The 17,619-nt window shown below is 41.6% G+C and overlaps 1 protein-coding gene across 1 annotated transcript in view; it reads right to left on the minus strand.

The window, feature by feature from the left end:
- Positions 1 to 17,619, minus strand: part of DTNB (dystrobrevin beta) — a 2,387,431-nt gene that overhangs the window by 15,657 nt on the left and 2,354,155 nt on the right. The window contains exon 22 of the mRNA XM_044062883.1: positions 3,564 to 3,599. Coding sequence (XP_043918818.1) covers positions 3,595 to 3,599 — 5 coding nt within the window. The 3' untranslated portion in view covers positions 3,564 to 3,594. The remainder of the gene's footprint in view (positions 1 to 3,563; positions 3,600 to 17,619) is intronic.

A 17,619-nucleotide genomic window follows, 5' to 3' on the forward strand; every position in this document is an offset into this window, starting at 1 on the left:
AAGAGGTTCTCCAGTTCAATCCTCGGCTGGGTTGCCTTCTGTGCGGAGTCTGCATGTCCTCCCTGTGGTCACGTTGGTTTCCTCCAGGTGGTCCGGTTTCCTCCCATATCCCAAAGACATGCTGTAGGTGGATTGGATACTCTAAATTGGCCCTAGGCGTGAGTGTGTGTGTGCCTTCTGTGGAAGGTTGGGCGCCGGGGTGGCAACTCGACACTGTAAAACTCCATTGCCAATCATGAGCGGACAGGTGATCCGCTGTGGCGACCCCTAACTGGGAAAAAGCCGAAAGGAGAAGAAAGATATATTCTTTATTTCATATCAAGAGTCCTACTCAGCTGATAGCTTGTGGAGAAGCATTCCAAGAAGTACCAAAAACATATCATGGGACCTGAGCCACAGAAGGGAAAAAAAGCTCAAAAGCTCTAACCCTGTAACACCATAGTGCTAAAGGAGTCACAGTCTAAACAATAATACCCGGTGAGAGTGCAAACTGATGATGGACGTTTTTGAACTATGTTGTGAAAACAGGTAGTCCACTGGTGACCTTCGACAGCAGAATTGTACACTGACAAAAAATGACGTTTGTAATCCACTTGGAAAGGTTTGCTTAACAACTAAAACTCTCTTCCACTCTGGATGAAATAGGACATCTTCCTGAAGACAAGCACTTTCTTCCAGTGAAACATGAGCTGATGGTATAATGTCATCTCCTTGAAAGAAAGTGGAAATGAAAGGACTGGTTAAAGTACAATTCTGAAACCACTTTTATAAAGAAATGGTTAGACTTGAGGAACCATCCAAGTCCTTATGAGGGGCCATTTTAGTTTTTATTTTATGTCTGTAAAAGGGTAAAGTAACCCTTTCTGGCCATGACCCAAGCAAGGATAAATGCAACATATCTACTGAAAGATTAGTGTAGTCCGCTAACAAGCATATTTTTCAGACTTGGGAGGAAACTGGAGTACCTAGAGAAATTCCGTGTAGATATGGGAAGAAATTGCAATCTTACACATTAACATATGTAACCAGACATCACAACTCATCTCAAGACACTGAATCTGCGAGGCAACGATCCTACCAGTAAGTCACTGTACTGCTTGATCTGAGGCAACGATCCTACCAGTAAGTCACAGTACTGCTTGAATATGGTTCCACAGTAATTAGGGACCTTGTCTCTGTAATTCTGCAAGAAGAGGTGATGGCCATCAAAAAGCTCTTTTAAGAAATTAAATTAAAAGCCACCAAATGAGTAGGTTTGAAATGAAGGGCAAGCTGGTATATCAGAAAATTCAAGTCATAGGGAGAAAAAAAGTTCTTTAAAGGAGAATGTTGATGAATAATTCGGTAAGAAATTGATTGATCAACTGGTTCTGGGCTACAGTCCTGCTATTTCATAAGGCCATGTTCTACAGAAATGCTAAAGACATACAGACTGACTGTGAAATAACTGAGAACTGGGTAATACAGGTGTCTGAAATAGTTTAGAACAAACCACAAGATGACTGACAAAGGTAAACCAAGAGAGCTCCTGTCCAGATGGTGAACCTCTTCCACTTAGTACAATATGTCTCATGAGTGGAAAGGCTTCTTCACCGGTGAAGCAAGGGATTTAAAACTGGAACCATGCTGGGGGGCAGCTGTCACCACAACTGGACCAATTCTCTTGGCTTGTGCTGGGATACTATGTTATACTAGCATGAATCTGAGAATGTAGAAGCACATCCTTCTCAGCCTCAGAGACAAAGATGAGATCCTTTTGTCTTTCTCTTCTAAATTCTCTGATTACAGAGACAAAGGGAATGATGGGAAGGTGAATGGGAATCTTCCTTACTATTAAAGAGAGAACAGGAATCTTCCATACCATTACAGAGAGAATGTACTCACTACTGCCTTCACTTAGCACAGATGAACATAGCAAAACTGGGGAAAGAACACACTCCACATTATCAAACAGGTCAAACTAAGTGACATCCCATTGCAGGAAGACTTTGACCAGGTAGAAATACTGAATCCTGAGCTCAGAAGGGACTGAATGAGTGCCTCACTGAGTCCACAGAATGCAAGTTTCTGCTAGGATGTGAACAATTGTAAGGGTGAGGGGTCTCTGTTTATACTAGAATACCAGACCCTCACTTTCTATCTCAACAGGTGGTAACACAGCATGCCAGCCTACTTGTTTAGGTAACACACGATGGATTGGCCATCAGATGGAATCACAAGTGTCTCTGACCTCAGCAACCCTTTTTGAGCATTCAGGTTAGGAAACACTGCTCACAGGGTTTGCTGGTTTAAATGCAGCCTTCTTTATCTCACAGGGTTGCCTTTACCTTTACTTTGAAGATAGTCTCCCATCCCAATCAGCACAGCATATAATACCAGAATGTGTGACAGATTCCACTGCAGGAAGGAAAGTCCCACACTAAGACTAGAGTGGACCATCCATCATTCCAAAGTCTTGGAGATAATGGCTAAAAAAAGGCCCATGAACATTTAATGGCTGCAGACACTGACAACTCACTGTGTGCTGCAATACCCACATCCTCAAGCATGCAAATGTCTCTGTGAAGGATACAGATGCCATTAAATACAGATGATGCAAAGGTTTCAAGACTGAACCCTACACTACATCAGCAGCAGCTCTCCAAGGTCATAACCTTTTGGACCCCTTTTGCATGGGAGAAATACTAGTACTGAAGTATGCCCTACTCTGCTTCAATGAAGGTAATTCTGTGAGTCATGCTTAGGGCTTTTCTCAGTTTATCGTACCCCATCCAAAGAGTCTGCAGCCATGGGAGTACATAAATGAAGGATGATCCCAAGAAGTCCTTTGACAAAGTCTTTAGTCTTTGCTGCTGTGTGCAGAGGCAATGACTCCTTTATGCAGGGAGGTTCCCATTTCTTCAATTTGGTGCAACCATTTAGTTGGTATACATAAGTTGGTGGGGGTGGGGGGGCATTTTTCTTTAGCTGTTTGACTGGTAGTGGCTTTCCTGTTTTGTGACTCATGATATCAGGCATGGAATCATTTGTGAAATTCAGCTTTTCTGAGCAATTCTTTGCTGCTCACTCTTTCCATTTTTCACTGTTACGCGATATAATCACACACACACACACACACACACACACACACACACACACACACACACACACACACACACACACACACACACACACACACACACAATCTGTGGTCACTGTTCTTTAGATATTAATGAAAAACAGTAAAATTTGCCTTTAAATCAGGCCAACTCTGGATTCCACTAATTTGGGTCTTTCCATTTGAGCATACAAATGTAAATAAAGAAGTTTCATTTTGCCGAAAGCAGTTCCTATGCGACCTCTCACCAGTTAAACAGTCTGGTAAAATATTTTTTGATAGCTAGTGACTTTATCTCTGCCAGTTAGCTTTCAAGATGCAGAACATAACAGTTGTTATCAAGTGTTGGCTGTGTACAATGTCAGTGAATTCATTACAACACGGCATTTCTTAGAATGGTATAAACAAATAATGAAAACAAAGTAATTTAACATCTTTTGTAAAACAATACAAATAAGAAACTTACTTGAATTTCCTTGCATATTGATTTTCCTAATTTAACCTGCAAAAAGACAAGTATTCAACAGGGTTATACAACAGGTTTAGAAATGTGTTGTTTGAAACTAAACAATATTTATCTATGTCATAATATCAAAAGCTCAAAAGACTGAAAAACAAAATATCTAAAACTCAGACTATCAGACATGGGCATTTGCCCCTTCTCCACTGTTGTGCGATCTCAGAGCTGGTACATATAATTAGCAGGGGGTGTGGGGGGTGCAGGGGGCTTGCCCTGCTGCATTAAAAATGTTTTCGGTTTTTTGAGTTGTAGATATTTTGGTTGTCATTTTGATCGTATGACCTAGATCCATATTTTATATATATATATATATATATATATATATATATATGTGTATATATATATATATATGTATATATTTTTATTTTATTTTATTTTTATTTTACATTTGTTGACCGGGCTAGTCTAGCTGGATATATTTCCATTTTCAGTAGAGGCCCGGGGAGAAAAGCTCCACATAAAACATAGCAAAAAGACATGTTGTTAATGAACAGATAAAATAAAAATAAGAAAAAAATTGGTAATAAGAAATTAGTAGTAATAATAAAAATTGTGATAAAATCATCAAAAATTAAGGCACACAATCAATAGTAGTCATGACTAGTATTAGGTCAGTTTCAAAGCATCTTACTTAATACATACAGGTTATGCCATAAAGCTTCTACTATAATCAGAAAAAAGTACAAGTGGGTAGAGAGTTATGAGGAATAGTGTAAGATAAGAGAGAGGGAAGAGAGAGTAGTCAAAAAGTGAGAGAATAAAAGAAAAGACAAACAAGAGGAGATGGGAGAGGAGAGAGAAGAGGTTCAGAGCATAGAAGGACTGCAAGGGAAATGAAAAGGTAATTGCTAAGTATTATCTAATATATATATATATATATATATATATATATATATATATATATATATATATATATATATATATATATATATATATACACACACATATATATATATATATATATATATATATATACATATATATATATATATATATATATATATATATATATATACACATATATATATATATATATATATATATATATATATATATATATATATAGCACAGCTCCTTGTGGTGTTCAGCAGAGTTCCTAGAGCAGCAGAGACCAGAAAAGACAAACTTTCCAGATTTTAAGTATTTTTCTTGGCTTTTTCGACCTTTTGTGACTTTCGACCACTGTTTCTGCTTATTTTATCGAAGTATCACCTATTTTTACAAGCTCAAACTGTTTACTGCACTTGCTAGTTTAAGTTTTGCTTAAAAGTTAAACTACAGGCTAATACACTCAAGTGTACTAGCTTTTGATAGCATTTAGTCGAAAAGTACAGCATTTATTGTGTTTTCTGTCTATCTGTGTAAAAAAACTTGAAAAAAAACAAAAAAAAATATCCTTGTTTTCCATACTTTCCTAGCTAGTGTTCCAGTGATCAGATTTTGCTGATCCCTGGGCTTTGTCTTGGTTCCTGTACTTCTCCATTTTCCTTGTTTGGTCAGGGGGAAGTTTCTTTACTCACCAGTGAGAGTGGGGAGTACTGAGCTGCCTGTTTGTCCTCAGAGGAGTGGTTTAAGTCAGTAACTTGTAGTTCATTGGCCATTTTGGGTCATTTCCTGCCTTTTCCAGCCCCCTGCTATAAAGCATGCTTTAGCGCGCAGTTGCCACAGGAGCACACAAGAGCAGCGGCGGTTAATCAAGGTTAAACTATTCGGGCTACCTAAAGTCCACTCTTCATTTTTTCCCTTAGAACAGCTCTTCCTAAGCTGTACTGCTAATCTAACCACCCTATTCTATACCTAATAAGTTTAGATCTACTTGATTCCTAAGTGACTATTCTCTATCCGGATAGCCTAGCACTTGCTCCCAAAGTACTCTTTACTCTGATATAGCACTTATACATAGCACCCTACCTGCCTAATACTTTTCGATCATCCACATCCCTCAAAGTCTTTTCAAACCCATCTACACAAAGTTTTTAACTTTTCCTTCTAGCATGTCGCGGGGTCAGTTGCTAGTGTCCTCTCCTGCTCAGCTGATGAATCTGGGAATTTTGAGGCAATGTTACAATTGCCTCATGTACACAGACAACCCTCTCCTTCTCCCACAAAACACAAACACATGCGAGAGATGCAACTATATAGCCAAACTGGAGGCTGAGCTCTCTCAACATAGGACTGGCAAGACCAGACAGGAGGAGAAGGTAACCACACACACCACAAACCCAGTCTCACATAGCACTATCAAAACTTCATATCATACACATAAACACATAAAGACATACTCGGAGGCTCTGACCAAAAATCTACCAAAACAGCAGAGGCCACCAAAGCAGACACCCAAACAACTGCCACCACAGACCAAGACACATGCAACACATAGACCACAAAGTCAGTGTGCCAAACAGTCACAGCCCTTAAGGCCAAACACAATGCCAGACACTCTTGTCATAGGTGACTCCATAGTCAGACACACTGACGTCCCACTCACCAGAATGAGCAAGGAGAAGGTCACAGTAAGCTGCCTGTCGGGCTAGAATCCGCCACATAGCAAGCACTCAGGTCACTCGACAGCAGGTACAAGTATGACTCAGTCATTGTCCATGCTGGTGTGAACGACCTGAGACGCACCTCCCTGGACTACATGAAAAGAGACATAGAGGAGCTCTCTGATTATGTAGCCCAGGCAGGTATGACCCTGACCTTGAGCAGTATCCTACCTTCACCAAGAATGATGCCACAATACAGAGACAAGATGATCAGCTTTAATAATTGGCTTAATCTCTGGTGTCATTCAAAGGGGATCAATGTCTGTCTGCCTGGGATGACATGCTGGACAAGCCACGCCGGCTTGCACCTGTCACCCTGGGCTTCGGATATTGGCAAAGGCTCTTGCCACCCCCATAGTGCCTTTTTTAGGCAATGCTCAAATTCTAAACCTACCACCCTAGAACAAAACAAAGGAAAAAAACTAAGGGTAATGCTGCTCAATGCCAGAAGTCTCAACCACAAGATGCAGCCCTTCTCAGTATGGAGAACATCGATGTCTGTGCTGTGACTGAAACCTGGTTCAAGGCTCCTGAGAGCACCCCGGCACTATCAGGTTTTACCTCATATCATGCGTTCCGGCCCCAAAATCCGGACAACACCAAGAAAGGAGGAAGGGTGTCCATATTCATCAAAGACACCCTCACCTCCAGGTTGGTGGCAACGCACGATGCATCAGAGACCATCCAGGTGCATTTAACTGTAGGCAAGACTGCTCTGCAATTTGTAGCATGTTACAGGCCACCCTCTCAAACTCAGGAACCTCACACAGCTTTCCTGAAAACTCTGGAGAGGATAAATGTAACCCCAAACACCATCATACTAGGTGATTTCAACTATCCGAATATAGACTGGGATCACTACTCAAGCCCCAACACTCTAGCCCAAAGGTTCCTAGAGTTCATAAACTCAAATGCCATGGAACAACTAGTCACCATGCCCACAAGAGGCGAAAACATACTAGATCTCATCATCACGAACATGGGGTCACAATGTTCAACACCGAGTATACCCTCATTGGTGAGGTCAGATCATAAACTAATCTCACTGGAAGTCCACATCCCGCCCCACCCCAGATAAAAGACCACAGTGAAGAACTTCTCTAAAGCCGACTTTACACTTCTTAGGACTGGTGTGGTCTCTTTCAAGGCCCCGAACCAGCGGAAACCATCACTAAAGCCGCTGAATCACATACAAATGCCTTCTACCAGCACCTCCAGGACTGCATGGATCAGGCAATCCCAAACAAAACAAAGACTCTTTGTACCAAAGGCAAGCGTCCAGTCTGGTGGACCCCAGCCATAAACAAGCTCTACAACAAAAGGAGAAAGCTACTACAAGATAGAGCAAAATCCCTAAAAGGAAGACACCCTTGATCATTATAAGTAAAAACTAAGAGCTCTCATAAAATCATCCAAGGCAAATTTTGAAAGAAAAATGCCAAGGACTCAAAGACAATCACAAGGCCTTTTTAGTTATGTTAGAAACCTGGGAGGAAACTCCCAGATATGCTCAGAACTAGTTCAAAATGATGTAAAGATCACTGAACCTACAGACATTGCCAACATACTGGCTGACAGGTTCAGTGCAAATTCCCAAAGGAGAAATATCTATACCAGAGGATTGTAGCCTCCCAAACATCTCAAATGCTCAAGTGAGAACAACTCTCTCCAAGGCGAAAAACACAGCATCCATGGGACCAGATGGTGTCCCCGGTTGTGTGCTCCACGAACTCATTGAGGAATTAAACCCGCAATTAGGGCAGCTGTTTAATCTTAGCCTCACCTCAGGATAATGCCAGGAGTGGCGACGGCAACTGTGGTCCCACTACATAAAGGCGGTGCCTCCACCGACCCTGGAAACTACCGTCCCATCAGCTTGACAAGCCTGGTCTGCAAAGCTATGGAGAGGATCATAATGGAACTCATAAATAAAGACAAAGAGGACCTGCAGACATTGGACCAAACCCAATTTGGCTTTGTCAAGGGCAGATCATGCCTCTTAAACTTGGTTGACTTTTTCGAAACAGTCACCAAGGCCATTGATGAGGGCAAGGCAGTCCACACAGCCTACCTTGACCTGGCAAAGGCATTTGACACAATACCCCACTCGGGCATCATAGAAAAATTCACCAGCTTAAATGTAAACCCATACGTCACAAGATGGGTTGCAAACTGGCTAAGTGACAGAACCCACAGGGTCAGAGTTGCTGGCGCCATGTCTGATTCCAAGCCTGTCACAAGCAGTGTCCCACAGGACTCGGTCCTGGGCCCACTCTTGTTCGGCATCTACTTTTCAGAAGTACAGGCAAGCACAGGAGGATTACTAGGCTATCTGCCCGAGGGCATTTACAAGCCTAGCCCATCGTTTTGTGGCTTACGCCACCCCTTTAGTATGGGGAACTATACCCATTATTTTGCTGTGCCTCTGTCGAGCAGTGACACTGAGGTAATCCCTGGGGTATATCTGCGATCTCCCATCCATTGGTCAAGATTTCTCTTGAACAAGGCCAGCGAGGTGCTCTGCCTCACATGTACCGGGATTTTGTTCCACAACATAGGAGTCTTTGGGTGATGAATCTATCCTCCAGCACGCCCCTATTAATAGCCGTGTCGAGGTTTAAGTCTCCCGCCTTGTGGCTCTGATGGATCTAGATTTTTGAGGTGAAGCATATTCATCAAATCTGGGTTTGACATGGCCTTGTATGTTAGGCAAAGGTCACCTCTGAGCAAGCGGTAAGCGACTGAATAGAGCTGGAGTTCTTTCAGTCGGGCAGCATAGGACAGATTTTGAGACCCTTTATCCTTTTGGTGAGGAACTTTTGTGGCCTCTCCAGCTGCTGCAAGTGTCGGGTCAGATACATCCCGAATGGGGCATTGTACTCAATCATTGGTCTGATGAGTGATGAGTAAAGGGAGACTATGACCTCCCTTGATCTAGATGAGAATCCCTTCATGATAAGGTGGGCAATGTAGAAGGTCTTCCTAACTACTTTAGCTACATGGGTGTCGAATGACAGACTACTATCAACCTGGGTCCCCAGGTCCCTGATAACTTCTTCTGTGCTCAGTGGATTGCCACCTATTTGGTAGCTAGGGGTAACCTTGTCTTTCCCAAAGGGTATGACTATGCATTTTTGGCATTTAACTTCAGGCCGCGGCTCTGGCACCAGTTATCCGTTTCTGTGAGCCCCTTCTGAAGGATATCTCTGTCAGATCTGTTTTCTACTATGGCCCAGTTTTCAGTCATCTGCAAACTTTGTCAGCCATAACCCTCCTGTGTTTGCTTGTACTTCGGAAAAGTAGATGCCAAACAAGAGTGGGCCCAGGACTGAGCCCTGTGGGACACCACTTGTGACAGGCTTTGAGTCTGACATGGCGCCAGCAACTCTGACCCTGTGGGTTCTGTCACTCAGCCAGTTTGCAACCCATCTTGTGATGTATGGGTTAACATTTAAGCTGATGAGTTTTTCAATGATACCCGAGTGGGGTATTGTATCGAAGGCCTTAGCCAGATCGAGGTAGGCTGTATGGACTGCCTTTCCCTCATCAATGGCTTTGGTGACTGTTTTGCAGAAGTCAACCAAGTTTAAAAGGCATGATCTGCCTTTGACAAAGCCAAACTGGGTTGGATCCAAAGTCTGCAAATTCCCTATGTCTTTATTTATGAGGTCCATTATGATCCTTTCCATGGCTTTGCAGATAAGGCTTGTCAAGCTAATGGGCCGGTAATTTCCAGGGTCGGTGGAGGCACCGCCTTTGTGAAGTGGGACCACAGTTGCAGTGCGCCACTCCTGGGTGCGTATCCAGAGGTAAGACTTTGATTAAACAGCTGTCCTAGCTGTGGGTTTAATTCCTCATTGAGTTCGTGGAGCACACAGCCGGGGACACCATCAGGTCCCATGGATGCTGTGTATTTTGCTTTGGAGAGAGCAGTTCTCACTTGGGCGCTGGAGATGTTTGGGGGGCTGCAATCGTTTGGTATAGATATCTCTCCTTTTGGGGGGGGAGAAGTTTGCACTGAACCTGTCAGCCAGTATGTTGACAATGTCTGTAGGATCAGTAATCTTCACATCATTTTGAACTAGTTCTGAGCATATCTGGGAGTTTCCTCCTAGGTTTCTAACATAGCTAAAGAAGGCCTTATGATTGTCTTTTGAGTCTTTAGCTATTTTTATCTCGAAATTTGCTTTGGATGATTTTATGAGAGCTCTTAGTTTTTACTTATAGTGATCAAGGGTGTCTTACCTTTTAAGGATTTTGCTCTATCTTGTAGTAGCTTCCTCCTTTTATTGTAGAGTTTGTTTATGGCTGGGGTCCACCAGACTGGACGCTTGCCTTTGGTACTAAGAGTCTTTGTTTTGTTTGGGATTGCCTTATCCATGCAGTCCTGCAGGTGCTGGTAGAAGGTGTTTGTAAGTGATTCAGCGGCTTGAGTACTGTTTTCCGGCTCGGGGCCTTAAAGGAGACCACACTAGTCTTTAGAAGTGTGAAGTCGGCTTTTGAGAAGTTCTTTACTGTGGTCTTTTTTATTTCAGGTGGGGTGGGATGAGGACCTCCAGCGAGATTAGTTTGTGATCTGATCTCACCAGTGAGGGTATACTTCGGTGTTGAACATTGTGCTCCCATGTTCGTGATGATGAGATCAAGTATGTTATCTCCTCTTGTGGGGATGGTGACTAGTTGTTCCATGGCATTTGAGTTTATGAATTCCAGGAACTTTTGGGCTAGGGTGTTTGGGCTTGAGTAGTGTTCCCAGTCTATATTAGGGTAATTGAAGTCACCTAGTATGATGGTGTTTGGTGATACATTTATCCTCTAGTGTTTTCAGGAAGGCCATGTGAGGTTCCTGAGTTTGTGAGGGTGGCCTGTAACATGCTACAATTTGCAGAGCAGTCTTGCCTATGGTTAATTGCACCTGGATGGTCTCCGATGCATCGTGCGTTGCCACCAGTCTTGAGGTGTGGGTGTCCTTGATGAATATGGATACCCCTCCTTTCTTGGTATTGTCCGGATTTTGGGGCCGGAACGCATGATATGAGGTAAAACCTGATAGCGCTGGGGTGCTCTCAGGAGCCTTGAACCAGGTTCTGTCACAGCACAGACATCGATGTTCTCCATACTGAGAAGGGCCTCGAGTGCGTGCATTTTGAGATTTAGACTTCTGGCATTGAGCAGCATTACCCTTAGTTTTTTCCTTTTTGTGTTCTAGGGTGGTAGGTTTAGAATTTGAGCCTTGCCTAAAAAGGCACTATGGGGTGGCAAGAGCCTTTGCCAATATCCGAATCCCAGGGTGACAGGTGCAAGCCGTCCCGCAGCGTGGCTTGTCCAGCATGTCATCCCAGGCAGACAGATACTGGATCCCCTTTGAATGACACCAGTGTTTAAGCCAATTGTTAAAGCTGATCATCTTATCTCTGTATTGTGGCATCACTCTTGGTGAAGGTGGGATACTGCTCAAGGTCAGAGTCATACCTGCCTGGGCTACATAATCAGAGAGCTCCTCAATGTCTCTTTTCATGTAGTCCAAGGAGGTACGTCTCAGGTCGTTTACACCAGTGTGGACAATGACTGAGTCATATTTGTACTTGCTGTTGAGAGACCTGAGTGCTTGCGTTATGTGGCGGATTCTAGCGCCCGACAGGCAGCTTACTGTGACCTTCTCCTTACTCAGTCTGGTGAGCGGGACGCCAGTGTGTCTGACTATGGAGTCACCAATGACTAGTGTGTCTGGCATTGTGTTTGGCCTTAAGGGCTGTGACTGTTTGACACTCTGACTGTGAGGTCTATGTGTTGCAGGTGCTGTGTTCTGAGGTGGTGGTTGTTTGGGTGTCTGCTTTGGTGGCCTCTGCTGTTTTGGTAGATTTTTGATCAGAGCCTCCGAGTATGTCTTTGTGTGTTTATGTGTATGATTTGAGGTTGTAATGGTGCTATGTGAGACTGGGTCTATAGTGTGTGTGGTAACCTTCTCCTCCTGACTGGTCTTGCCAGTCCTGTGTTGAGAGAGCTCAGCCTCCAGTTTGGCCGTATAGTTGCATCTCTCACATGTATTTGTGTTTTGTGGGAGGAGGAGAGGGTTGTCTGTGTACATGAGGCAATTGTAACATTGCCTCAGTATTCCCAGGTTCACCAGCTGAGCAGGAGAGGACACTAGCAACTGATCCCTCGACATGCTAGAAGGATAGACAAAAACTTTAAAAAGATTCAGGGGACGTGGGTGACCGAGAAATGGGGGTTACCTTTGGGGTACTATCTATGACAAGAGTGCCGTATCAAGGTAATAAGTACTGTAGGAGCAAGTGCTAGGTTTAACAGATAGAGAATAGTCTACTTGGAGTCAAGTGGAGATGATCTTTATAGTTATAGGATACGCTGATTAGATCAGTAGTATAGTTCGAGGAAGGTAGTTTTAAGGGAAAATTTGAAGAGTGGACTTTAGGTAGCCCGAATAGTTTAAACCTGCCTAACCGGCGCTGCCCTAGTGTGCAACAGTGGCAGCTCGCTAACGTTTACCGGCTTTTATACCAGGGGCTGGAAAAGCTAGAAACTGGCCCAAAACGACCAATAAACTACTAGTTACTGGCTGAAACCTCACAAAACTGGACAAAAGGCAGCTCAATGCTTCCCACTCCCACTGGTAAGCATATATATACAAACACACACACACACACACTATAATACACACACACACTATAATACACACACACACTATAATACACACATACACACTATAATAATAATACACACACACACACACACACACAAATACACTACTGGAATGAGCACATTTAAATATATTTTATTCATAATCTAGCTTATGGCACAAAGGAAGGTGGCGCTGATCAGATGGTTAAGCAATTTGGAAGAAGATAATCATATTTTCACAAGAGAGCTATTCCATCTCATTTGGCTGATACAAACAACTGTGGTGACATTTGCCTGAAAAATACTTAACATTTCAAGAAGTTCTGAAGGTAACGCAATATGAAGAATCTGTCAGGCCTTTAGGCTCACAGTCCAAAAGTATTTAGATTTCTTTTACCTAGTTAATTTAATTGTGATATAAGCTAACTTATTTCATTACCCTAGTAAATTATGCTGTATGCTATTTCATCCTTAGTCTTCTCAGATTAATGACCTTTCCCTGCATTGGGTACAGAAATGGAGGTGGACATAGTCAGGGGATTACTTGCAGCCAGGCACAGTGAAGCAAAATCTACTGAGCTTAGCAGCCCCAAATCAGCCATATTTGAAAAACTCCTCTTTCACCAGATACACACCATTTTAGACTTGGATTATTAATTTGGAGGATGCAAAGAATATCCCCTTGTTTTGGAAGCCTCCAAAAGTAAAACAATCATGAATTATCATGAATACTTAAGATATACGCAAGCGTACATTTATACAAACGAACGCAAACAGCGTTAACATGTTCACAGTTACAAACATACATCACGTATGTTTTAAACAATCAATCCAAATTACATAAATTGCTCAATTTCCACTTTCCCTTAAATCTGACTCTTCATCCAAAACATTATTCTGCACGTATTGTTCCCACAATTTCAATTTTTTTCTATGTACTTTGCTCCTACCCTTTTATAAGGTTCCTACTTCCACTTCTTTAATTTTTGCTACAATATTCAATACTGTAAATACAGTTGGTTTAGACTTTAACTTCCTTTTTCTACTGTTTTTTTTTTGACAGTGACCAGAATTAAACTTAACAAGGCCTTACTATGTCTAGGTAATTCAAATCCTGTATCCCAGCTAAAAAAAAAAATCCTTAGTTATACCCATTTGGTCACCTAATATTTTGAAAGAGTACTCTGTATGGATTTTTTGAAGTCTGCCAACTCATAACACTACCAAACCATATGTACCCAGTTACCTCTTTCTTCCCTATCATACCTCTAACATTTGCCATCTGCCTGAGGAAAAATTCTTTGGAGTCTGCTTGGGGTATAGAAATACTCATGCAACACTTCCAAGCAAAAATACTAAATATTCTAGACCTTGTTGTATATGTGGGAGTCATACATAAGTCCTTCCATTGTTTCTGTGTTAATTGCTTATCCAATCTCTCTTCCCAATCTTTTCTAGCCACCTCTGATTGATTCCTATAGTTCTGGTCTACCATTAACAACATTCTCCTCCCTGGTAAATCTAGTACTCCTCCCCCAACTATAACTGATGTCTCACTCAATGGTGCCATCCATTTTAACAAATTCTTCACAAAATCTATTTTGGCACTTACCAGCTCTCAAAACTCCTCTTGTCCCAACCAACTATCCAATTTTAACAATAACAACAATGGCTCTTCCTTCCTACCTGTCTCTACTGACATGATTAATAAACTCCTTAAGAAACTTAAACCTACCACCTTAGCTGCCAACAAAGTACCAGCAGAATTTCTGAAAATAGCTGCTGATGCCATTGCATATCCTGTATCCATTCTTATCAACCATTCTATATCTGAACACCTAGTTCCTGAGATCTGGAAAATCTCACACCTTATTCCACTCCACAAAGAAGGTAACTCAAATGTCTTAACCAATTATTGGCCTATTGCTATACTCTCACCTTTATCCAAAATACTCGACAGGTGTATACACACTCAAGTAATGGACTATCACACAACACACAATCTTCTCACTACCACCCAACATGGCTTCAGGTCCCATCACAGCACCACAGCTGCTCTTATGTCATTCACCCACACAGTGAACACCCATAGAAACTATGGAAACTTTGTCTCTGCTATCTTCCTTGACCTCGCCAAGGTTTTTGATATGGTTAACCACAACAGAATCATCATATCCCTCTCTGAACTAAACCTTAGCAAATCCTCCATAGAATGGTTTACTAGTTATTAAACAAATAGACAGCAAGCAGTACAGTGGAGGCAAGAACTCTCTCCATTATTACCAGTCACTCTGGGGGTTCCCCAAGGATCCATCCTTGGTCCTTTGCTTTTCTCTATCTTCACTAATAACCTCCACACCTCTACTCTACATGCCTCAGTCTTCCAATATGCTGATGAGTCTACATTAATCTGTGACTCACCATCTCTCCAAGATCTTCAAATAAAAACACAGGCTTCTTTCCTCTCTGTTGAAGAATGGTTTGCCAACTCTCAACTAATACTAAACCCCAACAAAACTAAACTCCTCATATTCCAAACCTACCACTCACTCCACTCCCATACCCACATTCACTATCACTTCTAACAACAAAACTACTATTTCTCCTGTCACCAACACTAGACTTCTAGGAGTAGAGATAGACTGCGACATGAAATTTGATATTCTCATTTCACTCATCATAAAGAAAGTGCACGAAAAACTCGGTGGATTATGTAGAAACAAACACCACACCTGAAATAGAACAAATACATCTCATATCTACACTATTAAATGCCTCCCCAATACTTACCAGTATTAGAAAATGCGATGTAACCAAACTTGAAGCCTGCTATAACAAGACTGTAAAGTTTGCTATGAATAGCTCACACTGCACACACCACTGTTCTGACCTTAAACAACTAAACTGGCTTGAACTTCATCAACTTCTTTACCACCAACTTATTCTAATCCATAAAATTCTTTATGGGGCCAAGAAACCCCCTGCATTGCAAAACCTAATTCAAGCCTACTCCAGTACTAGGGTCCTTCACTTCAATAACAAACCTCTCCTAAACATCACTAAGCTCTGTAGGTGTCGCCCTTTACTCATACTTTATAGCAAAAAAATGGAAAACCCTGCCCACTCACATTTCTGCCACAACTTCACTTACTCAGTTTAAAAAAAAAATCACTAAAAACACACCTTCTAGACAATTGGATTTGTAACTGTGACACCCCTGGCTGGACTAATCTCCAACTTCCACATACTCACAGAGGGTAGAAATCCTCCACTGTTACAGACATTACATATTACTATATTCTACAACAACTCCCTCTCCTTTCACATCTCTGCATCTCACACTCTCTTGCATTAAACATCTTTCCAACTGATGATATTGATAGTATAGTTTATGGTGATTTAACATTGACACATGTATAGGATGCTCTTTTCATCCTAACATTCATAGGTTCATAGGTTGCTGTACATGTTAAACCACTTTATCCTAATGTTACTAGATGCATTATGTTATAATCCTATAATTCTGTAACTGTTAAATTTTAAGCTTGTATAAAACAAGTGGAGCTTTTCTCCCCGGGTCTCCGCTAAAAAAGGACCTGTGTCCAGTCAGACTTTCCCAGTAAACAAATGTAAAATAAAATAAAATAAATAAATAAATAAATAATAAATATTTTATATGCCCTACTAATTATCTGTTTTTTAACAGCAGCTACTGTTCCAGATTCAAATAAAAACTACCAGAGCAGGTCTTTCACTTAGGATTCCCCTATCCCTTTCCCTCTGCCTATACTCTGGTATCAGTACCTAATACGGAAGGCAGTCTCTAGCCTGCAGTCCAAATTTCTTCTTAGCCCTTTCCCATTTTATTACCTTTACCTCTCCAGTTAATTTCTCCCAACACATTGGTTCCTTTACCAATTTTCTCCATTAAATTCTATCCCCCTCTTGCCTACTTTCTGTACCTCTAATTGCAGTCATCCGTATTGGCAGAATCTCCTTTCTCCATTCTCGCATTGGCTTAGTTCTTAGAACACTTTCTGCTACTTTCTGAATATCATTCAGTATAGCTGCTGTTATTCTACTTAAGGATCTGCGTCCAAAATCCAATTCACTCATTTTTTGAATTTCCCCCTTTTTCATCATAATGCCTTTCCACTTTGAATTATAGCTTTCTGCTTGTGTTATGCACATGAGCCTTAGCACTGTAACTTTAAATTATCCCTTCCAATCAGGTAATCCTAAACCACCTTGTTCTATTGGACGGATCAGCTTATCCCACTTGAACTTAGCCCTCCTCTCTTCCTAGATAAAATCCTTCAACCCCTTACTAATTACTGTCCACAAAGTCTCTTCTGGTTAATAAAAATATGCCTGACCTGTATATAAACTAAAGGGACTAAAAACATTTTCAATTCTTCTGTCTTGCTATTGATATCCATAGACAAGAATGCCCAGTTTCTCAGTTTTTATATTATCTTTAGTCTAGTCCAGTGGTTCCCAAACTTTTTCGATTCTCGGCTCCCCTTGCTGAATCTAGGTTTTCCCAAGGCACCCCCCCCCCCCGTCAAATTCTGTAAGACAATTTTCATGGACTGGCCAGTGCATAATGTGCGTATTTCATTTATTTACTTGGCATTTGTTTAATTAGGCTGCCCGAATGGACTAAGAGACCTGGGGAGAAAAGCTCAAAAGTACAATAAAAAGACAATTACCAAAAAAAAGTGTACATTCTGCTTAACAGCATAACACTGATCTACTATGGTTGAGAGGTAAGCAAACCTAATGGCAACCTTATTAACTTTAAGTTTATAAGA

This window comes from Protopterus annectens, chromosome 2.part1 (genome assembly GCF_019279795.1).
Source record: "Protopterus annectens isolate FY-2018-M chromosome 2.part1, PAN1.0, whole genome shotgun sequence".
NCBI classification, from domain to species: Eukaryota; Metazoa; Chordata; order Ceratodontiformes; family Protopteridae; genus Protopterus; species Protopterus annectens.